The sequence below is a fragment of the Gossypium raimondii genome, chromosome 11, assembly GCF_025698545.1.
Source record: "Gossypium raimondii isolate GPD5lz chromosome 11, ASM2569854v1, whole genome shotgun sequence".
Taxonomy (NCBI): domain Eukaryota; kingdom Viridiplantae; phylum Streptophyta; class Magnoliopsida; order Malvales; family Malvaceae; genus Gossypium; species Gossypium raimondii.
The window spans coordinates 50,350,507-50,369,365 of record NC_068575.1 but is presented as its reverse complement, the minus strand read 5'-3'; the positions used below and the strand labels follow the sequence as shown (position 1 = coordinate 50,369,365).

Genomic DNA, 18,859 nt, shown 5'->3' with positions numbered 1-18,859 from the left:
AACAAATGGAAAAGATGAGCAATTAAAGGGTGGTTGTTGCATTATGAGAATTTGAGTGGTACACAAATTACAGCAATAATTCATTCGAGTGGCCATGAAATGGCAGTCACAAACGCCCATCATAATCTGGATACTTACACCAACCAGTGCGCACCAGAAACAAACCTTATATTATATATTCACAAAATTTCCGAAGGCTTTTTTGCCCATAACAATCATTCATTGCTACCCACTTGATCTGGAAAGGGTAAATAATACATGGCACTGATCTACTGGGGGTAAAATGAAATAAGACTTCCCCTCCCCTATGCATACGAGCAGGGACACCATGAAAGGAAGGGAGGGCAAGGAAGTACAAGAAATCGGAGATGTGACCTATTATGTACAAAATGCCTCTATATTCCGTCCCCATCTTCCCAATGCTCTAGTCTAGACCACTGGTAATATACATAAAATCTCCCAAAAACCCAAGAAGTAAAAACAGAAAGAGAAAAGGTCCATTCTTTCTGTGAATTTCTAACCTGCAAATAGAAACCACCTCTTTCCGCATGGCAATGCCCCCGTAGAATAACCAGCTTCATCTGCATACAACCCAAAGTTCCTTTAGTGTCTACTCCCCATTCAAGTTGAAGGAAATTTTGATACCAAATAAGTAAACACAAAGGAAAAGAAAAAGTACATAATCCAAACAGTTCACAGAGCCAAGCACCAACAGACAGCTAGCTGTAAAAGGTAGTCCATCCATAAATAATTTTCAATCAACAGAGGGTGTATTGGGATAGAGAGAGTCAAACTTTTAAAAAAACCAATTGAACAACGATGCTAGACAGGGGTTAGCATTTATCATCATTATAGTATTACAACAGTATATGACAATTCCAAATGTTTTAGTTTTTCCTAATATGCCAACCTAACATGTAATAGCTGTAATATCAAACCTGCCTACCTCTGAAAATCATTAGTACCTGTACATTGCTGTTACGAGGACATCCAAACCCAACCTAGCATAACCCTTTGCTGTTGGAACTGATCCATCCATAGGATTGCTTCATTCTGGCTTAGAATTGGAAGGCCTGTGATACAAGCTGCCTTGTACTGCTTGTAGATGTGGAGTTTGCTGTTGTGACTGTTGCTGCAATGGCAGCTGTTGTGGGGGTGAATTATGCAGGTCTTGCTGTAATTGCTCTTGTGGCTGGTAGTGTTGTTGAGATGGGGCCGGTGTTGAAGATTGTTGTATTTGTGGCAGTTGTGGCCGCTGTGCCCCAGCCTTGCTCCCATGAAGTGGTAAGCCACCTGGTAATTGTCTCTGCCCTAACCCTTGGTTGAAAGAAGGTAGTGGAACACTAGCAGCTGAATTTGTAAGAGGGGGGCTCCCTATGGATCCCACTTGAGTAGCCAAGGTTGGCATACCAGGATTATACACTGGATCTGATGATTTCCACTGAGAACCAGCAGAAGGAACATTTTGCACTGTGTTGTTAGCTGAATCAATGCCAACTTCGGACACTGCTGCAGTTGTGGTTGTACCCATCTGCGAAGCATTATTCATGGGCTGTTGGTCAGCTTGAGCTGGCTCAGCCTGAGGTTTGCTGAGAGGATCCGAATTCACTTGTCGATTCTGTTGAAGCACCCTTTGAACAGTAGATTGGTTTTGATTAACCTTCTTTTGGTGTGGCTGTGACTGTAGCTGCAAATGCTGGTGGTTTGGACCCACAGAGGCTGGCAAGACACATTGATTCCCAGCTGATGGTATATGACCAGAAGGCACCGTGGAAACTTGACCTTGAGAACTATTATCCGAATGGGAAGCCATCTGCTGGGGTTGCTTTGTAGAAGGGGGCGTTGCCCCAGAAAATAGCTTTTGCTGTGGCTGGGAAACTAGAGGTTTAGATTGTTGGACAGGGCCTGTACCAGGCCCGGGATACAAGCCCTGACCTTGCATCAAGTGCATGATCTGCTCTCCTTTCTCAGCAGCTTGGTTGCTAGAGGCCATGCTGAGGCCATTCAGATGAGCAGGGTCAGCAGAAAGGTTCTGATGCACCAGCATGTTCCCTCTTCCTACTCCCTTCAAAAGTTTAGTTTGCTGTTGAGACTGAGGTGGTTGTCGTTGCTGAGGATGGTGCCTGCCAGACTGTTGAAACTGCTGCTGCTGTTGCTGGGGTTGCCGCTGCCGTTGCTTGCCTATCTGATTGTTCAATCCACTAGCACCAGTTTGGGGATTCCTACCAAGCCCATGAGGGGCCAAGTGGTGTTTCTGTTGGTGCTGTAATGACATAGGAGTCATTGGTGAAGATGGAGCGGGAAGTGACACTGGCTGAGTTGATGCTTGAGATTGAATCTGGGAACTATTCTGAAGAGAAGAGGATATGGGAAGTTGGGTCTGAGGCTGGACATGTGACATCAAAGCGCTAGATGCAGTGAACTGTTTTTGCTGCTGTTGCTGGGGCTGCTGTTGCTGCATAAGACGCTGCTGCTGCATTTGCCTTTCTTTAGCGACGCGCATGGCATATGCTTGTTGCTGCGGCCCAGAAGCATGATTGGAACCCTGATGTTGAGGATGATGAGAATTGCTCAGTGCATGGGACTGCTGCTGAGGCATTTGCTGCTGCTGCTGGGGATGACCAGGATATGACTGAACAGATGGTGCAGTAGATTGATTAGGGTAAGCAGAATTCAGCCCATTGAAAGCAGAAATTCCCTGGCCATTCCCTTGAGCCTGCATTTGGAGCTCTGGACTGTGGCCAGGCTATCAAAAGAAGGGAAAAAAGGTCATATAATTGAAAGTTGTATATCATCACATGGACAAGAACTATAGAGCTCTAATGTCATTGATTAGTAAGAAATTTCAAAGTAACTCTAAAGTAAACAAACATACATGGCCAACTCAACCACATACCTATACACAGAGAAACACCTTAAAGCTGAAGAGATGAGATTAATAGATAATCAAAATAAATTATGAACAAAGGTAAAAAATTCGTAGGAGAAAGCATATTGTTGTTGATCATCGAGAATACCATCCAACTTAAAGGCCCTATTATCCAGCCTTTACTTAAGTCTTGAATTTCAGCAAGTTTTAAATCTACTGAAAGTGGTTATTTAGATGCTCACAGTTATCATCTTTCGGCTTGGTATCCCGAGAACCATGGTAAAGGAAAATTTTAGGTCTACAGTTGTAAAAGGGATTCACTTTGATGAGATTTTTGGCAGTATTGAAAATTCCTTTTACTTTAAAATATTACAGAACTATCACAAGGCTTTTGACCGGCATCCATATGGTTAAAGCATGCAGGATTAAAGTCCCCATGTTCAGGAACTGGCATCTTTGATAGTGCAACCAATTATCAAGCAAAAAATCAAAGCTGATTATTGATATATAACAATTAACCATTTATATGGAATAGAAGAGGCCCAAACAGCCAAACCACAATATGTTGGAGCACAGACTAGATTATACTGGTTTATAAAAGTAAAATAACTTACTCGCATCATGTGCTTGGTGTCACGAGGTCTTAACATTGAGTTTCCTTGACCAGAACCTGTTCCAGAGTGCATATTGACAGGGTTTTGCATTCCACCTACCAAATTGGAGGAAAGCATGCTGCCAGAATTCAGCATTGCTGATGATGTCATTCCTTGGAAGCCAGGCCTTGAAATTGGCATGCTTCTATTTATCCCACACATCATTCCCAAATTATTCCCACTTAGTACACGAACCATTCGATCTGATCCAGAAACAGCCCCAGGGAGAGACAAGTTGGACTGCTGAACATTCCTGCCAGATAACATTTGATTATATTGTTGCATTCTATGCTGCTCATCAGCTGGCAAAGATGTTCTCAGAACACCATATCTACCATCCCTGAGAGCAAAATATGACCCAAAATTTGTGCCATTAGCATGTGAAACTATGCAGGCACAGAAAACAGCAATCTACACATTAGCTCAATACCTCACAGATGAATTGAGTGGTGTAGACAGCGATGCTAAATTACTGCCAAGAACCATGCCAGAAGATCCCTGTAGTGAAGAATTGGCTGCAGAGGCAGGAAGCATTGATCCTGCAGCTCCTTGATTTGAGATTGCTAAACCACTGGTATTAGAAGCCAGATTTCCAAGGGGTAGAACATCTTGGCTTGATGCAGTGGCATCACAAAGATCAAGAGGCCTTTATCCAGACAATGAAAATAAAAATGATATTGGCGCGAACACAATAGCAACAGTGAAACTAATAACAACGATTGAACTAACAAAGCTAAAACATTAATAAAAAGGGGACAACAAGGCTTACGTTAGAACCCCTCCATTTAGTTTATTGGGGCAGACTGGGGAAAGAGCAATAACATGAGAGTTGTGGACTGGCACTATCTGCTTCGGATCCTGGTTATCATGCTTTACAAGATACAATAAGATAAAGGCCAATTCAGGAGTTTGAAAGAATCAAGGTGAAATTAAAGAAAAGATAATCTACTATGATTCCAAGTATTAAGAGTGTAGGTTATGTTCAAGTCCATACTAATTGCCACACCAGAGAGTGCTAACACAATTGTGAAACAAAAGGAGAAGAATACCTGACAGCATTATAAATCTAGGTTCAAAATTAATTTGAAATTTCACTAAGCGCACAACCTTATGTTAAATAAAGTACACGTATAGGGGAGGAACTTTGAGATGTTCAAAGGCAGCTAATTCAAAGTTTTCAAAGAATATCTCAAACTTCAAAATCCCCATCTATTGTGCAATTCAACTAATATATCACTATTTATTAACGTTTATTCTACCACTCAATTGCTACATAAATTGCTCAGACTAAGAGAAGCGAGAAGTACAATGGATACTATGGATTCATAGCAAGCCTTTATTCTATGACTGGGAGCAGAGAAGAGGTCATCTAAAACCAAAAGATTCTTTTATCGCTCTTCTGCATATCTAAGAAGCCTAACAGAAAAAAAAAAAAAAAAAATCTTTCAAGAAGTTGCAGCTCGAGGACAATGGAACTAAAAGTGTGCTATTTCCACCTTATGATTTATTCATAATCTTCTAGGAATTTCCTGAAGTTAGTACTTTCATTTCAGTCTAGGTCTCTCGGGGCACCAACAATCACAATATGTGAAACATCATTCACATATTTCTACATCTAAAAAGAAGGATGACAGCATACCAGGGTTGATCAAGACACACCTGACATATCAAATAGAATCCTAAACAGTGACAATTTACCTCTTTCCTCGATGAATAGATTCCAATGTTTCAAAATAGCAGGAGTTGAGCGAATCTAGTATATTTTAAATGAACAAGTTGCATGCACTTTCAGAAATTCACTTAACAGTGCGCAAGTCTTCTCAAAATGTTCATGGTCAGAAATTTGCATCGAACTGATTAAAAACAGCAAAATTGACATTGCTGAAGATGCCAAAAAGACTATCTTCAACTGATTGATTAAATCAGACTCATTTGTTCTTAAAACTATCAAATGCCAGGATCTCTAAAGATTAGAAATGTATCCCAATGCACCTGATTCCGCCGGTAGTGCTGTTTCTTGCCAATATGTATAATTTTCTCAAAATGAGACTTCAGAGTATCCTCTTCCATTGGTCCTTGCAAACGTTGAAACAACTGTCTGGCACTTCCCTGCATGACACACAGCAGTAGGATACAATCACGGTAAAATTAGCTCCATTGAACATGTCCATCATCAATGAATTGAAAAATGGAAATCTACTAGTTTTTAGGGACAGAGAGGACCTTGGGAATGCCAGGCAATGTGGATGGATATGGCTGAGAAGATCCTGAATCATCAGCACTGTCAGCTCCATCTCCACTTCTATCCATTAAGATTTTATGCCGTTCCTTGCATTCTTTAGGCTTGCGGAATATGCACTAGATGCATTGATAAGTTTCATGAGATAATTGCCCGATGCAGAAAAGGGGAGGTAGATGGGAGAAATGAGGAAAGGGTGAAAAAAAGAATAGAACTAGTAAGGCTGCTGTAGATATAGAATGAGATTGTAGACAAATGAAACAACGAGTAGTGGTTTTAGAGCAATATACACATCAATGGTGACAATTTAAAAGCATTTCAGGCACATTAGAAGGAAGCCTTAGATAACAGAATATTTGTAAAGACATTAAGCTGAAGCACTAACCTTAAACTGAAGGGTACTGTTAATGGCATCACTTATAAGCTCCCAATTTGGTCCCATGTCGTGTACTAGGACAACAAGTGCCTGAACATAAATGCAGTAACACCTCAAGGTTCTGCTGCTAATGCTAATAGATACAGAAGAATAAGAACAGGATAACAAAAATTAACCTGATCTTCAAATAGCGACCAGGGACAACCAGAACCAGGCTCGCCAGCAGACATCTAGAAGCAGTTTACATGATTATAATAATTAAACAAGAGATAAGACAACCATGAAGCACATGATCAACCAGACAAAAAATGCATAAATGAAAAAATACCTTAAGTGTTTTGGCTTTTCTACCTCTGTCACGACCATGAATTAATCTAATGATTTTGTTGGGGTTGGACATATTACTCATTTGTGACCCTACTGGTGAAGGGATGGATCCACTAGGATTGATGTCAAAGGCATTATCTGGTTGTTGCTTCATTAGCTTCAACTTCTTGGCATTCTGTTGCCCATATAAAACTAAGGAAAAGACAATTGAAAATGTAAAGTGTGAAGAACATGACATTGAATAGATATATCCAACCAACTAACCAACCATTGACTCAAAAACGAGAAAATAGAGCTTTACCACTGGATCCATTAGAATCAAAATGATGACTCTCTGATCTCTTTTTGGAATAATCTCGCTGTCAAAGAAATGGCACCATCAAACATGAGATCATCAATTAAAAAAGAGTACAATGAACAAATAATTTAGAGAAGACAAAGGAAGAACAGATGAATATCAAATAAAGTTCAATGCCACAAAAAAAGACTTATGACTTAACTCATCCTTATATCTATCATGCAAAGAATGATATCAACTTGGTCAGTATACTCCTTGCTCTGATGTACTATTAAAAATACTAAAATGAACTTAAATTTTGAGATTTTACTTAAATCAAGAAACTGGAACAAATTTGGCACAAAGCTTATTCAAAATTAACTTAAAAACTGTTAATTCCTTCGAAAAATGGATGGGTAAAATCAGAATTTAAAAGTAACATACACAATAACCTAAAACTCTAATTACTCATCTAGGCAGCAAATTTTTTTAATTCTTAACGATAAAATAAATATACTGTTTTAAAAAATATATAAAGAAAACAATGAAGCAAATGAAAAGAAAAGAAAACAAGTCTGTTTATATCAGAATAAACAACTTGTCATAATAAAGATAACAAATTCACCTGTTCACTGTGAACAGTAGATTCCAGCTGCCAACCCTGATCATATGCAGAAAGCTACGAAAAGCAAGATTCAGGCACTTAAAAACCATAAAGAAAAAAAAAAACAAAACTAGCCATACCATTTCTGGGATAAACAGACCCCAGTCAGTTAAAACAGAGGAATTCCTACGTACAAGATTCTTGGCCTTTTTCTTCTTTTTAGGTTTTGTTGGTGTTTCTGCACAATCATATGGTAGCTGCCTTTCAAAATCCCCGATTGATTCAACCTCATTGCTTTTCTGCATCTGGAATCCTCCATGCAAAGTACTCTGATCATCCTGAAAAGAATTAGTATCTCCACTAGAAGCATCTGTTTTCATCGGAGCCTGTAAGCCCCCAGCAGCAGCAGCACTGCCAAAAGGACTTATAACCCTCTGTCTGGAACCAGTGCGCACACGTTTTGTTGGAATTGGACCAACATTTAGACTACTACCTGGCCTTTTTCCAATCAACACGGATTGCTGAGCACAGCTTCCATATGGCAAATCAGCATCCATTTCATAGGGTCTTGCAGGATATGATTTCATAGGGTTCTTCCGCTTCTTCTTGTTTAGTTTTGATGATTTTCTACCTTCGAAGGCTCCGGGCAAATAATATGTACTTGTTTCTCCTTCATCCTCATCATAAACAAAGTCACCATATCCAAACTCTGAATTTGAAGAAGTTGTAAGGAACAGAAGACTATTAAATGACCAAAAGAACTAGAAAGGAAGTGTCATGATTACCTGCTCCATCATCATAAGCGGATGTTTCAACTTCCTCTTGTGCACTACTCCCAGTTTTCTAAGAACAAGAAAATATACAATAATAATCAAGATTGGGCAGAGAAGTTCCAAAAGCTGCTGCACTGGGCAAATTAGAAGAAATCGAAATGGGAATGTATATATGTTCTCCATGATAAGTTTCATTGATGTACTTTTCACATGCATTACATCAGCCCAGTATTATAGGGGAAGCAAAAGAGAAAGGTCATGTATAAACTCATTAAGGACCTATATTTACCTCAGTCTGTACCAAATAAGATTCAATAGATCTCCGGTAGGTTTCCATAGCACCTGAAGGAACTGAATAGAAGAGGCTTTCCTGAAAATAAAGCACATAAAAAGTTACAGGAGAAAAAGAAAACATCTGCTCAAGATAAAGAACCCCCAAACAGAGCATGAAGAGTTAAACAGGTACAAACTATTAAAAGAGATATATTCAAAAGCTAACAATGCAGTGTTAATAAATCTTAATAGCCAGAAGATTTTATTTAAGCCATACTTCTGTTAGGTGTTCATTCCAAGAAATGTCTGTAATGCCAGAGTCAGATATCCTGTCAGGAGTTGCTGGTGCTTCAGCTTGAAGTGTTGGGACAGGGGAGCTGTTATATTTCAAAAATCTAACAGCATATGCCTGAATAGCAAACTCATTGTTCTTTCCAGGGTGCTCCTGCTGCTCCTCATGGATATCCTGCTCCAGAACATGTTGCACATGAAGAGAAGATAGAAAGAAAAATGTAGCATCAATATGATGGAAGTATTTGGAAGTTTTCGTAAGAGAAAGGAAAACCATTTTAATATTAAAAAAGATCAAATTTTATATATTAGTATTAAATATATTTTACAATTAAAACTAACAGTTAATGATTAAAAATAAGAAAAGGCCAAGCCTGGGCTGAAAAATTCTTGCCCAAGGCTCAGATTTTATAGTAGACCTAAGTTATTGTTTTTGAATTGTAACCATCCAAGACTAATCCATATATATACCTAAGTTCTCAATTACATCTTCTCTTCCTCCCCAGTTCAAGTAAAATTACCTTCATACCATATATCTAAGAACAGAACTTATAAGCAGATAACCAACATGATTAACATACAAAACCAGTTATTAAAAGGAATATAGAAAAAACTAGCACCATGATTCAGTAAGAAATTCAAACATAAAAAATTATCATCATGACAGTCATCACAAGAGGCATGCATAAATTACTTGGAAATAAAGATAAAAAGGTCCAACAATATAACCAATACCATATCCAGTTCTGCATTCTTGTTCTCAGTAACTTCATTGGCCCTTGACCCCACCAAATCATGACCACAGTTGTTTGGACCAAGACTTCTATCCTTACTATTTCGAAGCAACTCTGCTGAATGCCAAAACTCCATGACAGCATTAGCAAGGGTTAGAGCTACTCTTTTGAGTTTCCAGAACTGATTTTGTTCTTCATATTTCAGCCGTGAAGTAAAAGCAGCACGTCGACACAATTGAGTCGCAGCAGTCATCTTCCAGAGACGCTCCTATAGGCACATAAAGAACAAAAAAGTAAGCTTATAGGCAAATTATGTCAATACACTCTCTAGTCAACTTATACAGCTGCAGTATCTGACTAAAGCTAATGAATTAAAAAGCTCACAATAAGAAGGGAAAAAGAACAAGAAGAATGCATAAGATGGATTCAATTTACATCTAATAAAATAATACCTGGGCAAAATCATTTGCCAACCATGCCATTTCCTCAAGCACAAAGTCCCAGTGAGATTTCCGGCGGTTCTCCAAGGGTAAAGCGCCAACAGATAGCTCTGCAATCCTTTTCCGCTTAGCCTGTTTACCATAACGTTAGAAATTTGAAACTTTTTAAACCTTGCATCTAATTGAAGAGATCAGAGGGCATATATAAACCAAATATATAAACAAACCACCTCTATAATCCGAGCCTCTTCCAGGATTGAATCTTCATGCGCCTTGTCCACCACTTTTACATGACCATCCATATTAGTCTGAACATCAGTATTAGCCGTCGAGGTTCTTCCTAACAAAGTCCTCTCTGGAATCTCGCAAATAAAGTTGCCCATGGTGCCCAACAGCCCACTAGCACAAATGTTTTCGTTTTTGGAGTTAGAATTATCACCCAGCACCGTGTTAGTTTTTCTATCAGCTTCTGATACAGGGGGACTGCTTTGTTGCACCTCTTTGTTGGAAGGGCAACTCACTTCATTTTGTAATTCAGATCTAACCTCTTCCTCCACTTTGACAATAGAATCGGTAAGAGAGTGGTTTTGGTTCTTGGAAGTTTGGGCATCCCAAATAATAGCAACATTATCAGCAGCCACAATCTCATTCTTTTCTTTTGCCAATTCACCAACAGCTAAGTTTAGTGACTCCTCTTTTTCTGATGTTTGTTCCATGGGCTTTCCATTAGAATCAACATTTTTTGGATTAATACATGCATCATTATCATTATTTACATCTAAGCTTAAGCTGTTTTCAGTGCAAGAGGACTCAGAATCTAATCCCTTCACCCCTCTTGCAGCACTGCTATTTTGCCCTTCAACTCGTATGTTTTTCCCATCTCTTTTGGCATCACCAAACCCATTTAACTTATTAGAAATAGTTTCATTTTCAGCTTTGTTTGCACCTGAATCAGCTGGACATTCAAAACCAGTTGAAATTGCCTGCTCTTTTCCTCCAACAAGATCAGGTTCCTCGGAAGCCAAGTTAACTGCAGATTTGTGAACATCCACTTGAACAGGTTCATTAGGTACCGTAGCATCAACCTTGCTTTTGGATAGATCACCCTTTGACTGGTCAGTTGTTGCTTCGGCAGCCTGCCCACCATCTAGCTCCATATTCAACAGATTACCAGAAGTGATCACCTTTGAAGCCAAATTACCATTTGAAGTTGCAGATTTTGCAATATTAACAGAAGGCATATTCTTATCTTTTTGGTTATTTGTCAAAACCTTCTCATCCTTTGATGATACACGAGCAGGTAAAGAAGGGCCATGACCACCTCGACCCTGACCCATCTCTGTTGAACTTGATCGTGCTGCATCTCGATTTAATTTTGACCGGTTCCTTCTAGCATATGGGCGGAAGATAGCAGAATCTTCTGATTCCTTGGCATTTTGAGTTCGGCCCATCTGAGAAGACTGCTCTGATGGAACAACAGTATTCTTCTTACGAGGATGCATTGATTTCCTTTCACCTTCAGGCAACTCATTTTCACCATGAAAAAGTAAGAGATTATCAGCACTATTGGGTTCACAAACTGCAGGAATCCCTGGTCTACCACTACTTTCTACAGAATCACCATGAGGTGAGGCAGTCAATCCAAAACTGCCCTTCGCTTCACTGTATTATTAATGGACAGGTGACGCATCAGCTAGCTACTCCATTATAATTTAGAACATAATTTTGCAGCACATAACAGAAAAAAGGACATACCTGATAGCAAAATGTTCTGCTTGCTGATCAGTGAGAGATGTAGACTGGACACTAACCGAAGCTGCATTGCCAAATTTGAAATCCAAAGGATTTCCACCCTGACAGCAATGTGTTTTATTGTGAATATTGATCAATAAGAAATAAGAAATAGCAACAGGAGATAAAATGCATACTTTCTCAAGAAACTCCAGTTCTCTTCTTCTTTCCTCGCGAACATCATACTCCTGCCTGTTATAGACAAGTAAAAATGATAATTAAAAAGGAATATTTGCATGTTGCTAGAGATGTGAACCAAGTACACTTTCCAAGATAACTAAAAGAATTTGTTTAGGCAATGGACTGCAAGTATAACCTAAGCTCTGCTTGAGCCTTCTCAATAGCTACTCTGCGCGGAGAGGTCTTGACACCAATCCCAACTCCACCATCGACAACACCTCCCATGGAATCAACCTCAGCATTTACTAAGAGAGCAGACCCTGAGTTACATCCATGCATCCCTATCTAAATATCTACAGGCTAGCCCCTCCCATTGATGCAAAAAGAAAAAAGAATATGATATTCGTGAATACCTACAAAAGATGTTTTGAGTAAAAAAAAAAAGGAAAAAGAAAATCAGAATAACAAACAGAGCATACAGAAACCAAAAACAAATAACGAATTGAAAAGCAGCAGCAAAGAACTATGAACAAATAATTTCCCCTCCAGTAAGTTGCAATCCAGACAACCTCATAACCACAGTAAAGATAATTTTCTTCATTCAATAAAAATTCAAGTTTGTAACAATTCACAATCATACAAAAACTACTATCATCAAATCACTCAAGATAAAAAATAAAAAATAAAAAATAAAAAAAGAAGCATGAAGTTTTCCAGAAGCTCGGATATGTATGAAACCAACTCCAAAATACAAGGTAGAAACTCCCAGCAAATGGACTAGAATACAAAGAGAAGAATCATGAATGTAGTTTGTACATTGTTTACAATAAGAATGACTTGAACTAGATTAAGAAATAAGGAGAAGCAATATTATTCCTATTTTTTCTTATTCTTTTCCACAATGTGTTGTCACTTGCCAGAAAGGGAAAGAAAAAAAAGTTTTACATAACATCATCAATCCCACTTAGATATCATATCTTTTATCTTTTAATTTTCCCCTCCCACACAGCGGTTTCATAGCAACTTAATTTATCTCCAAAAGCCATTAAAGTGCACTCCCTATCTTGTATCCATTTAAAAACATGTGAAACAAAGTTAAACTTGCACGAGGAGAGATTCCCACTAAGTTTTGAACAGTTAAAAAACACAATAAAGGAAAAACATATCCCGACATTAATTTGAAGGAAAAAAGCAATGCTGAATAATAGTAAATTAACAATTACATCAATGGCACCCGATAAGCATACTCGCATTTCATACATACGCATGCATAAGAGTAAATGATATCATGAAAAGAGCTCCGCACCAGCAATTCTCTACAACTTCCGGATAAGAACCACAAGAAGTCAAAAATCAGTAGCTAAACAACAAAGTTTAGAGCGAAATGAGCTTTCCCAGCATTTAACTTCGAATTAATGTCAATAAACATATATGAAGACGCTACCACGTAAATCCACAAGCATTCAATAGAAATGTGAATAGAAAATCACAGGAAGGAACAAACCGAAACCCTAAACGCATTGAATCACCAAAAGAGTGCCCTAATTTGGAACATTACTCAAATTCTAGGGTTTCCAGAACGAAAATTAAGCACGAAATGAAACCTGAATTGGGGTACGGAATCGTGCAATTGGGAACTAGGGCACAGCACCGAGGAGCACCTGAACGTTCCCGCTCTTTTTCACACTCTCGTTACCTCTCTATCTCTCTCTCCTAGGGTTTTCAAGCTTCGAGCCCTTCCTCAACGTCGTTGTCCTCAATCAAAACGACACGAATTACCCCAAAATACGACACATCCCTGTAAAATGCAAGCCATGAGCACGTTGTCGAGTCCCTCTCTATTAAGAGTCCTTACACCTTTGTGTAACTTTTTTTCGTTTTCGCTCGTTAAAAAAGTTTTTGGTTTTTTTTTAAGCGATTTTTTTTCCTTCGAGTTTTTTTTTTCGTTCGGATCAGCTGGTTTTAGTGGGCCTTGGGTTTTTTCTGAGTGGGCTTTACTTTTTACTTGAGGAAGATGACAAGGATTTTATGGGTTTTCCTTCCAATCTGGGCTTTTTTGGTTAAGCCTAAAGATTTATTATATAAAAATAAAAATTCATAATTTATTTCGTGAAAATTTGTTTTTCCATTTAAAAAGATTCTTAATTTCTTTTTATTTAATTATTTTTCTTATTTCCATTTATGTTGCTATCCATTTTGGTTTTGCATAATTTAAAGTACTAATAATTGCAGTTGATAAGTTTTTTAAAAATGCTATACGGTTTATTATTATTTTCAAAAGTCTTTTAAAACAGATAAAATATTTATTTTAAGCATGATGTTATAAAGTAAAATTTGTATTTAAAATTCATTAATATTATGATATATGAAATATATAAATTTAAATTATATTAAGTAATAAATATTATAATATAAGTAATACATGAAATATATATAAATTTAAACTTTTTAATATTGTGATATATGAAATATATAACCTTAAATAATAATTAATTATATAATAAAATTTATAATTGACTCAAATGTAAAGAATTTTTATTTTATATGTTCTTAGTTAGCAAGGTATTAATAAATATTCAACTTAAATTATATTACAAATATAATATATTAATTTATGGTGCCTATTGTTAGTATTCTGATATATAAAATACTTTTAAATAATTAATATACACTATATGTAAATTTATATATTAACTATTATTTATTTATATATATCAACTATTGTAATACATAGAGAAAAACAAGTTTTTTCCTCTAACTAGACAAGTTATACATATTAAATATAAAATTATAAAATAATATTTTACAACTTTAAATTCAAATATCATGCCTATGTAATATGTACTCTGATCAAATGACAGGTATTGCTTGTATATAAGCTCTCCTGACCTCTCTGGGATTCATTTCCAAGAATCTGCAACACTTTTTTCTTGGTACGTATTTACCTTGTTGTGTGATTGTAATTGTAAGCCTTGCTCCGGGCAAATGGTTCTTGTATGGTTTCTTGAGTTATGCATACGTTGCCAACTTTTTCTTTTTCTTTTTCGTTTCATTCATTCATTCATGTCTTTCTTGATTTCTTTTATTTCTGAAACAAGGTATTTCTAGTTTTATATATTATATATTTGAACTATCTACTGTAGTTTTGCAGGATATAGTTTCCATCTTAGATAATCTGCAACCCTCCTAGTTTGCTGATTTGGGTTTCTTTTAAAGTGGATCATAGCTTTATTCCGAGAAGATGGATGGTGGAGGGAGGGGCGGAGATGGTGTTAGTGACAGCGAAAATGAACCAATAGAAGTCTCCACTTCCACCACGGCAACACAGAATCCTTCCGTTGTCATCGGCCAAGAACACCAACCGGAACCAAATAGATTCCCCTTGCATAATTATAGTCCACCTCCACCACCTTCTTGGCCTCCACCACCTTCTTGGCATCCACCACCTTCGCCTCCACCTGTTAGACGCACTCCTTCGTATCCACCGCCTCGGCCTCCACCTCGTACATTTCTTCGCTCATATACACCTCCTCCGCCTCCACGAAGGCCTCTAACTGTTACTAATGTTAGTTTTTCACGTCCCACAGATCCTCTCCGAGCAAGAATTCCGCCGTAAGTAACATTGCATGTTCTATTATCTAATTCACCTTCTTTTTGTGTGTTCCTCTCTTCGTTTCCCTTCATATCTTTTGCTTGTAATAGGCCCCCTGGATTTTCATTTCCCACACCACGTCCAAGACCGCTAAGGCAGCCAAGTCCAGCTTTAGCAGCACGACCTTTCTTAACATGTACATCACAATCTCAAGGGATGGCTGAATCATCAGTGGCACTGGAACTAAACCCTTCTGGTTCTGCGACGCCTTCACATGCAAAACCGCTAAGGCAGCCAAGTCCAGCTTTAGCAGCACGCCCTTTCTTAACATGTATATCACAATCTCAAGGGATGGCTGAATCATCAGTGGCACTGGAACTAAACCCTTCTGGTTCTGCGACGCCTTCACATGCAAAACCTGGTTTGACTCTTTTTCTCCAGTAATTTGCACACTACACTGTTAATTTTCCCTCTTTCTCAAGTCTCCTTTAGGAATTTCTAAATTACTACTAATAATATGGACAGCATTAATCGTAGAGTAATGTTGTTAAATTTTACTATCACTGTGTCTTTCATCAAAAGTTATAATAAAGTTGCCTTTTTCATCACAGATCCAGGGCGTAGAAATCGGCTGAAGATTAACACAAAGAGAAAGAGATCAGAGGAAAGCAAGGATGGAAACAATGAGGAAAGAAGCGGTATCGTCATCAGGGATAAACAGCCGCCAAGTAGAGACAGATGCAAAGAGGATCAACAAGGCAACCCTGATGATCCTGACTCGGACAAAGACGATAGTTTGCCCCGCATGGACATTTATCAAGGAATAGTAGAGTAGATGAATGAAACAACCACAGCTTCATGGATTGTTATATGTGGTGGCTATAAAATAATCTGTTACCATACTCCTTGAGCATAAGTGATAAAACACTGAAAAACTTTCTTTACGATAAAAAAAGATTCCGTGATGGATTTTTATAGAAATCGTTCTTTCCAGACAAGTAAATTTGGTCAATAAAATCTAACAATGAATATATATAGCTTCTCTTAAAAGAAGCCATAGACAAATTGCTGAATCCATCGGGAAAAACCAAACAAACAATTGGAGGAAAACACCGGTGGCCATTTGGAATATGTTGATATTTGTTGGAGGCGGTGTTATTATAAATACTCTTAGACGGTCTTACCGAAGCTGGTAGTTACAAAGATTGACAGATCCCGGATTAGTATATTATAAGATGGTTGCTTAAAGTTTCAATAGTTGCCATTTTCGTCATGTCCATAGAAGTTGCAGCAGAGCTGCTCATGTTTTAGCTAAGGAGGGTTTTCTGATAAGGGAGGCTACCTTTTGGGTTGAGGAGGCCCGGACAGCGTAATGGCGGCCGTGGAGGACGATCGGTGGTGGGTCAACCCTCCGGACTGAAGCTACTTTCTGGGTTTGGTGCATGCAGGGAAGAACGGCTACTACATAGCTGCTTTGCATAATATTAAATTGCGGTTGCGGAGTCCGTTGCTGTTCGGTGTTGATGTTACGGACGTTATGTAACGCAAAATAGTTGTCGCCAACCGATTTTTTTAAAAAAACTCACAATGTTTCAAAAATATTATATTTATACATTTTACAATCATATTTTATTATTCTAATATTGATTATACTGTTTTATGTGTTTTATTTAATTTATAAAATAAAATCTAATTTTATAAATAAAAATTCATTGAAAACAAATATGAACCATACAAACATTATCACACTAAATTATGAATAATAGCAACCATAATTTTAATAAATAACATATAAATTATCTCATATTTTGATATGAAAAGTTAATTTTACATCAACTTAAAAAAGAAAAATATAAACATATAAATATAAAACCTCCATTTGTTATATAATTCACCACCATACTGATTGACGTGGAAAATCTAAATCATCTCTATTTTCATCACTCCCTTAGTTTCGATCACCCCACGTTCCATGTGAAAAAGGCATCACATCGTATGCAAAATGTGGAAGGATAGAACCATGAGATGCATCATGGTAGGAAACATGTGATGAGGTAAATGATAACAAAAAGATCCATATATAGCTTGAATTATGTCCAAAGTAAGGTGGATAAAATGCATTTGGTTGGTAAGAATAAGAACTCTGAGATGATGATTCACTAATTTCATTCTCATTTGTAGCTAAACTACGTGATGATGAGCCTGTAAATGAATTATGAAAGTGCTCTCTCATCCTCCTATGAGTTCTATCATCTCTACCTCTTCTATGTTGTGAACTAATAGATGCATTTGTTTCATACAAACCTGGATTACAAGCATAAATATATCTAGTCATACCTTGGCCTTCATAAAATGTGTTAGAATACATGTGCTCTATAACACCCCTTACCCGTATTCGATGTCGGAATCGGGTATGAGGCATTACTAAAACACATACTTGTATACGTATTAAACCGAGTTACAAAATTTCAGCCGAATTAAAACTTTTTATATTATTAACGTGCTTTTATAATTCTTTACAACCTATCCTCGAAATATTGTATTTATAATAAATAGAGCCTATAAGACTCAATACAAACTCATTCATATACTCAATTTATCCATTAAATTATTTCAACCTTGAATAATCCACATTATGCTAAAATCAACACTAATAACAATCATAAATCTCTTCATATTAATTTCACATATTACTACATTACATATCTCGAGCATATGCCAAAATTTCGTATACGCAACCATCAACAAACTCATTTCTCCTTTAGTCGGCTAGTAAATTAGCCTTAAAATTCATATCAACCATTAAATCTCATAGTTTTATAACATCTCATAACCAAATGATTCTAATAACAAGATACTTTATAATCATCCTTATGACTACAGATATTTCACAAAGCATGATTATCATCCAGCATTATCTATGTACCAAAATGACTAATTCACAAGCAATAACAATCCAATGTTTTATTTCAATTCCATTCAATTCATAACTCTTCGTGTTCACAATTCAAATTAATTTCTCAATCCAATTTGCATTTCAATACCACAATAATTCTTTTAATTCAAATCATATCAATAATAATTCCCATTCCACTCACAAAAATTCAATATTGATATTTACTTTATTTTTTTATTACTAACATATTATTCAAAATTTCAACAATTGCTATTAATAAATTCAATACCGATACGAATTTACTATTCAATTCGGCGTCTATCGATTATAAACGAGCATATAGCCAATTATACACGAATCATTCGTATATTTTATTTTTTCCTCCTCCTCCTCTCCATTCCACATCCTTAATGTACATAACACTCTTAAAAATAACATTCTCTATAATTTCACTATTCATTCAACTTCAAATAAGTTGTCTAGTCGGGTTACAGTCACTAAATTATTTTTATCCGGAGCTACAGAGCTCAAAATTAAGTTTTGTTAATTTTCCTAGGAACTAGACTCACATATCTTCTTACCATAAAATTTTCAAAATTTTTGG

General features: G+C 37.0%; 1 protein-coding gene across 11 annotated transcripts; it reads right to left on the bottom strand.

Moving 5' to 3' along the window:
- Positions 1–147: 147 nt before the first annotated feature.
- LOC105803292 (hypothetical protein) lies at positions 148–13,652 on the bottom strand. Of its 11 annotated transcripts, XM_012635381.2 has the most exons (24): positions 13,372–13,651; positions 11,964–12,180; positions 11,785–11,839; positions 11,612–11,709; positions 10,087–11,518; positions 9,869–9,988; positions 9,418–9,684; positions 8,669–8,869; positions 8,408–8,488; positions 8,131–8,188; positions 7,486–8,054; positions 7,367–7,420; positions 6,766–6,823; positions 6,466–6,656; positions 6,314–6,367; positions 6,147–6,227; positions 5,746–5,880; positions 5,515–5,631; positions 4,292–4,392; positions 3,953–4,168; positions 3,484–3,862; positions 966–2,746; positions 680–723; positions 148–581 (listed from the first exon to the last, which is right to left on the bottom strand). In XM_012635381.2, the coding sequence occupies exons 2-22, from the start codon at positions 12,104–12,106 to the stop codon at positions 1,049–1,051; spliced, it is 6,108 nt and encodes a 2,035-aa protein (XP_012490835.1). In that variant the 5' UTR covers positions 12,107–12,180; positions 13,372–13,651; the 3' UTR covers positions 148–581; positions 680–723; positions 966–1,048. The 11 variants fall into 11 exon arrangements, with proteins under 11 accessions (XP_012490835.1, XP_012490843.1, XP_012490836.1 ...); XM_012635389.2 differs by lacking the exon at positions 680–723 and having other exon boundaries at positions 966–2,632; positions 13,372–13,652; XM_012635382.2 differs by lacking the exon at positions 680–723 and having other exon boundaries at positions 947–2,746.
- Positions 13,653–18,859: the final 5,207 nt, after the last annotated feature.

What these genes read in the sequence shown, in the direction of transcription:
- LOC105803292 (XM_012635382.2), bottom strand. Translation starts at nt 12,106, where the DNA reads ATGCATGGATGTAACTCAGGGTCTGCTCTCTTAGTAAATGCTGAGGTT. An exon ending in AACTGGAGTTTCTTGAGAAA is followed by an intron (nt 11,710 to 11,784) that starts GTATGCATTTTA and finishes CATTGCTGTCAG; the next exon opens with GGTGGAAATCCTTTGGATTT. An exon ending in GGAATGAACACCTAACAGAA is followed by an intron (nt 8,489 to 8,668) that starts GTATGGCTTAAA and finishes CTTTATTTTCAG; the next exon opens with GAAAGCCTCTTCTATTCAGT.